This window comes from Capra hircus, chromosome 8 (genome assembly GCF_001704415.2).
Source record: "Capra hircus breed San Clemente chromosome 8, ASM170441v1, whole genome shotgun sequence".
Classification (NCBI taxonomy): Eukaryota; Metazoa; Chordata; class Mammalia; order Artiodactyla; family Bovidae; genus Capra; species Capra hircus.
In genome coordinates this window covers 25,291,180-25,303,637 of record NC_030815.1, presented here as the reverse complement: position 1 = coordinate 25,303,637, position 12,458 = coordinate 25,291,180, and the positions used below count along the sequence as shown (strand labels likewise).

General features: G+C 44.1%; 1 protein-coding gene across 2 annotated transcripts in view; it reads left to right on the top strand.

Annotated features, from left to right (window-relative positions):
- The window catches only part of ADAMTSL1 (ADAMTS like 1), a 1,105,223-nt gene that overhangs the window by 1,005,015 nt on the left and 87,750 nt on the right, over positions 1-12,458 (top strand). For both annotated transcript variants that reach the window (XM_018051922.1, XM_005683638.3), the window contains 2 exons: positions 1,907-2,086; positions 6,198-6,332. In XM_018051922.1, coding sequence (XP_017907411.1) covers positions 1,907-2,086; positions 6,198-6,332 — 315 coding nt within the window. The remainder of the gene's footprint in view (positions 1-1,906; positions 2,087-6,197; positions 6,333-12,458) is intronic.

Below are 12,458 nucleotides of genomic sequence, written 5' to 3'. Positions count from 1 at the left end.
GCCAGCCCCACTTCCTGCCATTGGGATCCCGGGAGCAGCAAGTGCTCCAGGGCTCATGATGAGAGCTGGCTCTTACAGAGGAGGCTCTGAGTACATTTTATTCGTCAGAGACAAGCAGTGGGTACACAGGTGATGCCATGAAGGTGTCTGCATTCTCAACTGTAGGCTGCCCACGAAGGGTAAGGCTGCCCCTGCCCCAAGGGCAAAATCCATCCCCAGCTCTGAGAAAGTACAGGACTAAAGTTCCAGCTCTGCCTTTTCTGGGTTTTGACCCCATTTACCTGGATTTGGCTTTCTAAACATGCCCTGGATACATGTCCACAAGTTTCATGAGCAAACATTGTGAGCTAAGTCAATAAGCTAGAAAGTACAGAAACGGAGCTGTCCACTCCCTGGAGACTGTGAATTAACGCCACATGGTTCCTGTCTCTCAGCTCACTAGAGCTGGGCTTCCCGCGGAGCCTCCTGTGCAGACCATCTCAGCAGGCTTGTCCTAAACTGAGGACTGCTTACCAGCATGCCACCCACAGGGAAGCTTCCTCAGGAATGAAAGCCATTCGCTTGTCGTAGTCTACTCAGGCTGCTCTAACAAAATACCACAGATTGTGCAGCTCAAACCACAGAAGTTTGTTTCTCAGGGTTCTGGAGGCTGAGAATTCCAAAATCAAGGTGCCAGGCCATTCAGTCCCAGAGGAGGACTCTCTCCCTGGCTTGCAGACAGCTATCTTCTTGCTGTGTCCTCTCATGATGCAGGGAGGGAAAGAGAGGCCTTCAGGAGGACTCCATCTAAACCTAAAAATCTCCAAGACCTCATCTCCTACCACATCACCCTGAGGGTGGTTAGGACTCCAACATACGAATTTGTAGAGGACACAAGCACTGAGCCCCTAACAGTCCTTGAGGACAGAGCCTAACTTCCGAAGACAGGAGCCCCACCCCAGTTCAGACGTGCGCACTCTCCCCAGCTCTCTCTCAATAATGAACTTGAACTGCGGAGAGAGCAGAGTACTCCCTTTTGGTCTCTCTTTTTCTTTGGTGATGAACCTCATGCCACGGTTCCATCTCCTCTTTTTCTAAGAAAATGCTTAGGCCTCAAAAAATAACAGGCTTGTTTTCTACGTAGAGTGCTGGTAAGGATCTAGCAGCTTTCATTTGTCTGGTTCGTGAATATATTAATATTCTGTAGCTTTTAACTTTCTTGTTGTCCAGTCGCTCAGTCATGTCCAACTCTTTGTGACTCCATGGACCCCATTTAACCTTCTACTGAGGTATAATGTTTATACCGAAAAGTGCATATATTGTAAAGGTCCCAAGCCCACCAAACATAGCCCCCAAGTCAAAAGACAGCTACTAGCAGGCAGGTTCCTTGTCCCCACTCTCAGCGACAGCACCTCCCTTCCATCACCGTACCTCAGAGGAACCCCCCACTCTGACTGCTGACAACAGGGACTGATGTTACCAGCTTTTCTTTTCTACGTTCAGAAATGAAATCATACAGTGTATGCAGTTTCGAGCCTGCCTTCTCTTACTCCGCATTAGGTTTGTTTCATTTAGTTGTCAAGTTAATCATTTTCACTGATACATAGATTTCATTCTTAGCTGTTTTCTCCAAAGGCTTTGGTTCACTCCTTCCACCCTGGCAAGTGCCTTTCTCAGCTGCCCTCTTCCTCTTCTTTTAACCAGTCTTTCCCTTCCTGCCTTATCTCTGGAAGCTCTTAAAGGCAAAAGATCTCAAGACAGCCTGAGAGGTCAGAGACCTGTTTAGTTTGGCCGAAGGAGCATAGAAGACGCCCAGGCAGATGCTTCCTGCAGAGCAGCCCTGGGGCGGGTCCACCAAGAGGCTATAAATATCTCCAGGTCACCTGAATGTGGTGGCTGATGCATTTTTTTTTTTTTTTCCTCCTAGGTGTGCCTGAAGCTGAAGTCACATGGTTCAGGAATAAAAGCAAACTGGGCTCCCCTCCCCCTCTGCACGAGGGCTCCTTGGTGCTTACAGCTGTGTCCTCCTTGGATCAAGGCCTGTACTCCTGCAGGGCGGCCAATCTGCACGGGGAGCTGACTGAGAGCACTGAGCTCCTGATTCTAGGTAAACACCATGAGGCTGGCCACCCCCGGTGGACCCCACTGGGGTGACTCTCTGACCCACCCTCACCTCCTCCTGGCCCTGATCCAATTAAATGCAGGAAGGTAAAATGGATATTCCTTCCCTTTTCCCCACCTTAGGGCCTCCCAGTAGAGAGAACACAAACCAAGGGGCCAAGCAAACCAAGCAGAGGTCAGCTGGAACCCTGGGTCTACCACTTACTCACTGTGTGACCTTGGGCAGTCACTTAACCTTGCTAAGCCGTAGATCCTGGTCTCTGTGTAGAAAACAAGATTGCCCATTGTGGGCAGGCAGGGGAGGTACAAATAGAGACAACAGGCAGTTTCTTAACTCCTTCTATATTAAGGACTGCTTTGAGATTCAGACAAAAACTATAGACTACCTTGTTGAGAAAAATTCATAAGTACAAAATTTCTCGTATAATTTTAGGAAGTTCATACTCGAGCCCACCTTAAGTGCACGTGTGTACCCCTCTCCTTAGTCCAGTGCAGCTGCTATAGCAAAACAGCTGCAGATCGGATGGCTTACATGGAGAAGGGAATGGCACACTCCAGTGTTCTTGCCTGGGCAGTCTCACGGACAGAGGGGTCTATGGGGTCACAAAGAGTCAGCCAGGACTGACCAACTGAGCGCAAGTGGCCTTTAGACAACAGAAGTTTGTTCTTCACATGTCTAGAGACTGGAAGTCTAGAATCCAAGTGCCTTCATGGTCAGACTCTGGTGAGGCCCTCTCCATGGCAGCAGGATGGTGGCTTCTTACTACACCCTCGTATAGCAGAAGGGACAAACAAGCTCTCGGGGGTCTCTGTTATAAGGGCTCAGGGTCTCTGTTATAAGGATCCTAATGTCAATCATGAGGGCTCCGCCTTCCTGACATAATCATCTCCCAAAGGCCCCACCTCCTCTTATCATTACCTTGAAGGGATTAGGATTTCAACATACGTATTTGGGGGACCCAAACATTCAGACAGTAGCACCACCAGACAGAAGGACCCCTGATTAAAGAGTCTAACACAGTTCCTGGCATAAAATCATTATTTAAAAATAATAGCAATTGCCGGGACACCATCCAGCACTCACTGATGCCCAGGGCTGGACTCAGTCATATTGCATCTACACCCGGATTCAGACGCTGCTTCTCTTCCCAGCAGAGGCTGGGCATTGGTCAGGGGTGGGTAAAGAAGCTTGTTTTTGTCTTCTTTTTTTTTAAAGGCAGTTATTAGAGGGGACTTCCCTTATGGCCCAGTGGTTAGGACTTCACCTTCCAGTGCAGAGGGTGCAGATTCGATCCCTGATCGGGGACCTAAGATCCCACATGCCTTGAAGTCAAAAAACCGAAATGTAAAACAGAAGCAATATTGTAACAAATTCAAGAAAGACTTTAAAAATGGTCCACATAAAAAAAAAAAAAACTTTAAAAAAAAGGCAATTATTAGAGCATGTATGCTAGTTATCTCACTAAGAAAGAGCCATCATTCTTGGTGGGGGGGGGGCAAAGATGAGAAATATGAATAATTCCATACCACAATATGTATATTATGGCCTTCCACAAGGGAAAGTAAATAAACTTTACTCATATTTTCACACCCCAGTGATGATATAGCAAAACATAGAGTCTACCCCTGCCCACTCAGATTTCACAGAGACCCACGTGGGTCTTCCTCTCAACAGTGGCTGCATAAACCTCCAGTCATATTAGGAAGCCGCAGAAATTCAGCTCCGTGGAGGATGTCATTTGTTTTGTGTTGGGTTTCTTCTGGCTGAGCTGCTCGTCTGGAGCCCAGGGCCCCAGACTGTTGCCCCACACTGAGTTATGGTGCTTACTGTGGGGATTTCCTCTCTAATAACCTTCCTGATCACCTCTGCTAACAGAGATGAACATGTAGGAAGTGTGGCTGCTAATGTAGCTCTGCCTATGAAGTGTGTATGCTCTGGGAGCCAAAACTGCAGCATTCCAACGCTAATTCAGTGTAACCGTGAAGGTGGAGTTTGAAGAGCATGAAGTCTTCCCATTTTAATCAAACTGGATGGGGAAAAAAAAAGCCACACTATTTAGGTTCTTAATTTCCTCAATTAGAAGTCCTGTTTATTCATCAAAGTTTGTTAGTTTTTATGGACATAGGAATAGTATTTCCTATTCTGTTTGGTACTTTATGGACATAGGAGTAGTATTTCTCTTTTTTTTTTTTAAATCAGCCCCAAATGTGGCTTAATGTTTAAATGAGGAATTTCATGTGTAAAGCTGAGGTTTCATGAGGCCCATGACTTAACCTGTATTGTGGAGGACTGAATTGTCATGAGGCCAACTTTCATTCATGGGTTCATATAGCCACTGAATGGCTGTTCATTTAGTGTTGCCACTGAGTCCCATGTAGAGCTTTAGGATAAACACAAGAGGTGACTTCTGTCCTTGGGGAATTGACAGTTTCCCTCAAAAGATTAGCTGGACATTCGAAGAAGTAAACTATGATGGAAGCTGTAAGGACATTAGGACGGGCTGACATTTGGCCCAGAAAGATCAATGGTTTTAAAGATGGGCCATAACCTCCCCTTTTGGCTATTAATAAATAAGCAAAGCCTTCTTGAATTATAATACTCTTGAAGGAGTATCCCATTTCTGTATTATTGGGGGAACTCCATTTCCCTCAATATTCAATTTCAATATATTTGAAAGAATATTAAAAAGGATGAGAGAAAAGAGAGTCTAACTTTGAAAAAAACTATCAGTATCAATTCCTAAAACCATGGTATATCAAAGTAGAAAGAGACCTTGGAAATGATGAGGTTTGTTTTTTTAAAAAATCATTTTTAGATGAAGAAACTAAAGCTTAGAGGGATTGTGACTTGCCCAAGTTAGTGAATGAAAGAGCCATGGCTCAAATTGAGTTCCTGAATCCAATCACGATGTTTTTACCCTACACCACGTAAAGAATATTTTCAAATTATATAGACTATATATAATGTCTTTATAATGTTGAATTTTTATATATAAATATGTAAGCTTATTACTGCTTTCTGTATGTGATGGTCTTTGCAGTCAAAGGCAGAGTAGACAGAAGGCATGTTTCTGAAGTAGATCCAGGCCCCACTGTGACTGACTTATTTACCACTTCTAACAAGTACTGAACTCGGTGACAAGCACACAGCAGGCCCTCTCTGAACGCTGCTGAAATGACCATCAATTACAAGGACAACCTTTCTGCTTCTCTTTCCACTCCAACAAGTGCTCTAGAGAAAAAGGTGGGAGTTGGTGTTGGATATGAATTGCAGTGCACCAGGAGACTCGGGAAGAAGCGGGAGCAGAGTCCTGCTTCTTTCTCAGCAGATTGTGGGATCATCCTACCACTGCATTCAACAGCTGCTTGCCTCTTTATTTGCTCAAGGAAATTCATAAGCAAGCCACTGTGTTTCCCTTTCTGTCACTTTTAGCTCTGGTTAACTAATTCCTGGTTACATCAGCCCGGACTCAGGACAAGATTTTGACTAACACATCATCCCTGAACTGCTTCTCTGGTCTTACTTAGACATAAAAATCCAGATCACAAAGTGAATCCCTAACCTCCCAACTGTACCCCTTCCTTCCCAGAAAAAAGCCACTCACAGGATCTTTAGAAACAAGAAATTCCTGTGACTTATCCCTGCCTGTATGGGCAATAACAAAGTTCCTCCCTCTAAAGGTCGTTTTAAGAGTTAAATGAAACAAGGAATGAAAATTATTTTAGCACAGGACTTGGCATATAGTTCTGGAGAAGCTTTGGCTTTTTCAAAGTGTCTTTATAATATAGTTTCAATTAGCTATGTGTTTATAGAGCACCTGTGGTAGAAAGTGGTATCCAGTAAGGAAGGAACTCCAGAAATCAACATGCCTGATTCTTATCACTGACTGTACAGTTTCGGGCATCAAGTAGTATGTTTGAAATTCAGACTCACCTTGATGGGAACACCTTCTCTCTAGGCAAAGTGATGTTAGAGGTAATAATAGTAACACCTGCCTTACACGTGGACACACTTCCATGCGTGCCTGCCTCTCCCTGTCCCCTTAGCACAGCCTTTATGCTTTAACCTGCCTGATGCCCCATCCTCCTTCTCACAGAGCCCCCCCACGTCCCCACACAGTTGGACGACATCAGGGCCCTGCTCTCAGCCACTGGACTGAACCTTCCTTCGGTGCTGATGTCTCCACTGGGAACACAGCTGGTCCTGGATCCTGGGAATTCCGCTCTCCTTGGTGAGTCCAACCCTCTGGAACACTGGGCAGAAATCCAGGGCTGGACAGGATTTATGGATGGGTGACTGCTTGCAGGTGGGAGGGAGGCAGAAGTGGGGGGTGGCCAACAGGAAATCACTAAATTGTGTACAGAATCCAGATTTACCAGTGGAAACTTGGCTGACTTTCCATATGAGGTGAATTCAGTTCTTAGTTTGGACCTGAGCCTGGCCAGAGTCCGAAAGGGCTCCTCTCTGAATCCTCTTGGGCGGGTGCCACAGTCCAGATCCTCTCAATCAGACTGATGGTGCTGGACTTAGAGAACAGATACAGCAGTGAGAAGCAGCTCCTGCACCTCTTCTCCCCATCACCAGCTGTGTCCCAGTACTCCTCCATGACCTCTTCTTACCTCGATAGAGCTATGACCAGCTTTCAACAAGAAAACTGCGTTATTAGTACCTCCCTTAATCCAGGCAGTCTATGTAAACCTCCTTCTGTAGGTAGGGCCTAAAAACAACCCAGACTCCTCAAGGCAAGTGTTTCAGTAACTCCTCCAGGGGCACCTTCCCTGTCATCTGTCACTGGGAGCCTACACCCAGTTATTGCCCATGAGGCTGACACCTTCTTGTAGTAGAAACTCGCTCTAGGGCATCCACGTTCTGGGCCCCTCACTCCAGAGCTGTGGGGATGCCAGAGCAACCTCCACCCTCAGCATGACCCCTAGATATGGTCTAGATGGAAAAGAATTCTTCTGCCTTCAAAGGCCTGGGAAAAACAGGCCTACAAAATGGAAAAAGTCTTCATGCTAACTGTATGTGGCCCCAGATGTTGGTCATGGCAGCTAGAATTCTTCCCTTGACTCAATGTTGAAATTTCCTCTACTCTTCTCTGTGCCAGCTAACAGGGGACAGGAAGCCAGTGGTTTCTCAGTAATATTGATCATAACTTATCTGCATGGCCACAAGGCTTGGTATCTTTAGGGTTATAGCACAGAAAGATTACCTTCAGTTTTTGATAACATCTAAAATTAGCAAAGAATGCATATAGGCATATGGCAAAAGCTTCTGGTTTTTCTGTTTCTGATCTGGATAAAACTAAAACATAGATATAGTAATGAGTAGCCCTATTCTGTTTCTCATAACAAACTTGGTATTGAGTTTTTTCCACATCACGTTGATCAGAATTCATAGGCGTTTAAACCTGCTTCTTTTTTTTATTTTGGCATTATGAATGGTAAATTTATTCCAGATTAAATGTGTGCATTGTAAACTTTTATTTTAGGTTCATCACCATGAGAGAGTGTCATAACTTACTATCATTGCCCAGTCATTAGCAGGGTGTGCAGCAATTGCTTATTTTCAAGTTCAGTAACTCTTGGATTGCTCAGGTGCCATTAAGCATGCCGGAAAAGTTAACCTGCTCATATTTTTCCATGATAGCTTTACTTTCTTTCTCCCTTATTCTGGAATAATATTTTGTGTCATTTTAGCCATGGGCAATAAGAATTTATTGTGCTTTAAGCTGCTGAATTCCATTCCTAGTTTATGGTGCTTTGTTACCTTAGACTGGTATTTAAATCTAATGGTTAAGAGACACCTTAATGTCCTCGTTCACATTCAGACCACTCCACCTGAGTATCAGAGGCAGTATCCATAAAGTCCCTGAATGCAATAAAGTCCATATAAGCAATATGGACTTGGGAACACCGCAGAACTAAGAGAGAGCCACGTGGAATTGTGGAGATGAGTTAGGGAATGGTGTCAGGTATCAGGACCCTGAGAAACCAGTCGCTGGAGACAGGCCAGAGCCTCATTGTTCTGTTTTGATGCTGAGCACTGAAGGGTGGGGGTGGGGATTCAAATAGACACAAAGGGAAGAAAACAAGCCATGAACCCAGAGATTAAAATGTGTGGGGTGTGCATCAGGTGTCTGTTCAGGAACAGCTGTAAGACCCCACTGCTTTAAGAAAGCTCAGCGGGGATAGAAACTAGGCCTTCACAGGGAGCAAGCCTCAGCCAGAGCTTGTCCACACAGGTGTGACTCCAACCCTTACCACAAGCGTTCTAACAGCATCCCGCCCGTCACAGGCCTCCCTGGCTAGTGACTCAGCATGATCTGTTTGCCCACATGTTCCCCTTTGATCTAGCTCCCATCCCTAGCTCCTGTTGGTGGCTCTTTCTGACCAGAGTGTGTATTCTGGATATAGGAAATAAGCCAGAGGCCAGAGAGGGTATTCTGTGAAGGACTGCTCAGAGTGATACATAGCATCAAATTATGGAGGACCTTAATTATTAGAGGCTTCCCTGGTGGGTCAGGTGGTAAAGAATATGCCTGTGATGCAGGATACCCAGGTCTGATCCTGAGTCAGGAAGATCCCCTGGAGAAGGGAATGGTAACTCACTCCAGGATTCTTGCTGGAGAATTCCATGGGCAGAGGAGCCTGGTGGGCCACAGCCCATGGGTCACAAAGATTCAGACACAACAGTTTAATTATTAGATATAGGGGGTAAATTTTCTGTGTGAGAAATGAGGAGAGAGAGATCTTTAGAGTTTTTTTTAAGTAAAATGATGTAGTTAAAGTAATACTTGAAATAATTAACCTGACATTCCGTAAGAGTAGGTAATCAATAGTAGGAGAGATTTAATGAAGAAACACTAGGTTGAGGGTAACAGATTTTCTAGACCAGGATGGAAATAAGTGGGAAACATTTGTTAATCACCCCTTCCACAGCCAAGACAACCCCTAATCAATCATGACACTCACTCAGTTCAGGCTCTGCCTTGGAATTCGTTTTAACATCCCAACCAAGCATGTGGCAATTGATATATAGGATAAAAGCATTTGCTAACCCCATCATAGCCAGTGAATGTGGAGATTCATGTGTGTGTATTTCTCCCAACTACAATCTGCTACAACAGATTCAAAGAACTCCATGGTTCTGTGACTCAGGGACAGTAACTCATGGGCTAGATTCTTGTGTTTTCATGAGAGGAAGGAGAGAAGGGAGATTTGAGGGTTTTAAAGCCATATGTCAGCATCAACTCTTCTCCATAACGGTTTGAGTGTTAAGATTCCCAGAGGGTGAGTCCACTCCAGAAATGGCTGTTTTGGTTTTCAGATAGTACAGCATTGATTTCACTTCAAGCCACTGTTACAGCTTTCAAGAAGGAATGTTGATTGAGTGACACGGCCGTGGGCTCATTTGAGCCTCACTTTCTGTAACTGTAAATGAAGTCTTCAGATGAGTGGGTCCTTGCCACCCTCATACTCTTTGGTGTCTGACCCAGACGTGGAAAATGTCCAGTGGAGGCTCGGCTGAGCAGAGTTGACCCAGTCTAACTGAATCCCTTGTCCCAGGCAAGGCAGATGCTAATTTTTTTGTCCTTTTTTTCCAGCTGTTCTTTGTGCAGGGAGGCCTAAAGTGCCAACTGCTCTGGGAGGCAAGGCCAGCACCACAGCCTTGCACCGCAGCACCTGTGGTGGTCCAGACCCAAGCAGTAGCCTACAGGGTTCCATTTTCAGAGCAGCGTCTCAGGCCTCCCCACAGCACCTAAACCCTTTTGCAGCCTTCTGTTAAATATTTCTTTTGGCCACTAAGGCCCAAGACTAATATTCCTCACAGTATCATTTATAGGGTATTACCACTGATATTTTTTGAAAACTAACTTTTGTTGGAGTTTTTATTATAACTGTGATACATCTTCATTGTAGAGCAATTAAAAAATAGAAAAAAGAAGAAAATGAGCATCATCTATAATTACCTAGCCCAGAAGTAACCAGCACAAGTATCTTTTTCATAGTCATTAATATATACATTATATAGTTTTATCTAAAATGAAACTGTACTCTAAGTACTGCTTGTAACATATTTCACTTAATGGTGTTTATACATAGTAATTTGTACCTCTTAATCCCCTAGTGGTGGTGTAGTCGCTAAGTCGTATCTGACTCTTGAGACCCCATGAATTGTAGCCTGGCAGACTCTTCTATCCATGGGATTCTCCATGCAGGAATACTGGAGTGGGTTGATATTTCCTTCTCCAAGGGATACGTGTGTACATGAAGTTGCTCAGTTGTGTCTGACTCTTTGCAACCCCATGGATTGTAGCCCACCAGGCCCCTCAGTCCATGGAATTTTCCAGGCAAGAGTACTGGAGTGGGTTGCCATTTCCTTTTCCAGGGGATCTTCCCAACCCAGGGATTGAACCCAGGTCTCCTGCATTGCAGGCAGACGCTTCACCATCTGATCTACCAGGGAAGAACTCCAGGGGATATTCCTGACCAATAATCACATTCCTTTCTGTGAACCTAGAGAAGCAAACATATACACAAACACGTGCGTGCTAAGTCACTTCAGTCATGTCTACCTCTTTTCGACCCTGTGGACTGTAGCCTACCAGGCCCCTCTGTCCATGGGATTCTCCAGGCAAGAATACTGAAATAGGTTGCCATTTCCTCCCCCAGGGGATCTTCCCGACCCAGGGATGAACCCAGGTCTCTTTTGCCCCTGCACTGGAAGGCAGGTTCTTTACCACTAGCGCCACCTATAAGCCCCTACTCCTATCTTGTCCCTCCCCTCCACTCTCTCCCCATTGGTAACCACTAGTTTGTTCTTTCTATCTGGGAGTCTGCTTTTGTTTTGTTGTATTCATTTTTGTAAGAGATAACATACAGTATTTGTCTTTGACCCATTTCACTAAGCATAGTGTCCTCCAGGTCCATACATGTTGTTGCAAATGGCAAAAAATGCATTCTTCTTTGTGGCTGGCTAATATTCCATTGCATAGACATACAACATTTTCTTTATCCATTCATCTGTTGAGGGACACTTAGGTTGCTTCCGTGTCTTGTCAATTGTAAATAATAATGCTGTGAATATTGGGGTGTGACATGTAAGTTTTTAAATAGCCTTTTTGAGAGATAATTGACAAATAATAAGTGATACATATATAAAGTCTAAAATTTGATGTTTTGATATATGGATGCACCTATGAAGCCATCACCAAAAGCAACATAATGATCATATTCATCATTCTCTAAAGTTACCTTGTGCCCCTTTGTAACTGTTCCTTCACACCCCTACTCGGCCCCAAATAACTACTCATCTGCTGTCAGTATAAATTAAATTGTTATTTTTAAAAAAAAAAAGGAATCATACTGTGGGGAGCATGGCTTCTTTCGCTCAGGACAGTTATCTGGACATTCACCCGCACTGTAACTTACATCACTAGCACATTTCCTTCTCCTGTTGATGAGTGACCATTGTACAGATGCTCTGCAGCTTGTTCGGCCACTCACCTGAGGGAGGAGAATGGTAATTTCCCATTTCTGGGTATTACAGATGAAGCTGCTGAATGTATTAAAGGGCTAGTCTTTGTATGGACACATGCTTTCATTTCTCTTGATTAAATACTTGAGAGTAAAATGGCTGCATTATATGGTCAGTGTACGTTTAACATTTTAAGAAATAGCCACACCGTTTTCCAGAGTGGTTGCCTACTTTACATTCTTATCAGAGGTGTATGAAGGTTCCAGTTCTCCACATCCTCACCTACACACAGTATGTGAGAGTCGCTCAGTTCTGCCTGACTCTTCACAACCCCATGGACGATATAGCCTGCCAGACTCCTCTGTCCATGGACTTCTCCAGGCAAGAATACTGGAGTGGGTAGCCATTCCCTTCTCCAGGGGATCTTCCCGACCCAGGGATCAAACCCAGGTCTCCCGCATTGCAGGCAGACAGTGTAGTTGGCCATTTTAATGTTAGACATTCTACTAAGTGTATAGTAGTTTCTTCTTGTAGTTTTAATTTGTCTTTTCCTAATGACTGATAGTATTGAGCTTTTTATGTGCATATTTACCATCCTGATTTCTTCTTTGGTAAAAGGTCTCTTTAATTTTGCCCTGTTTTTTTTTTTAAGTTGAGTTGTTTTTTTTTTAATTTAACTATTATTGAGTGTTGAGAGCTCTTTTTATATATTGGATATGTGTCTTTTATCAGAAATATGATTTCTGTCAATGGTTGTCTTTTCAGTTTTTTAGTGTCTTTCAAAGGGAAGATTTTAATTTTGATGAAGTTCAGCTTAATATTTTTCTTTTATAGATGGTTCTTTTGGTGTTATATTTAAAAATATTTATGTACTCCA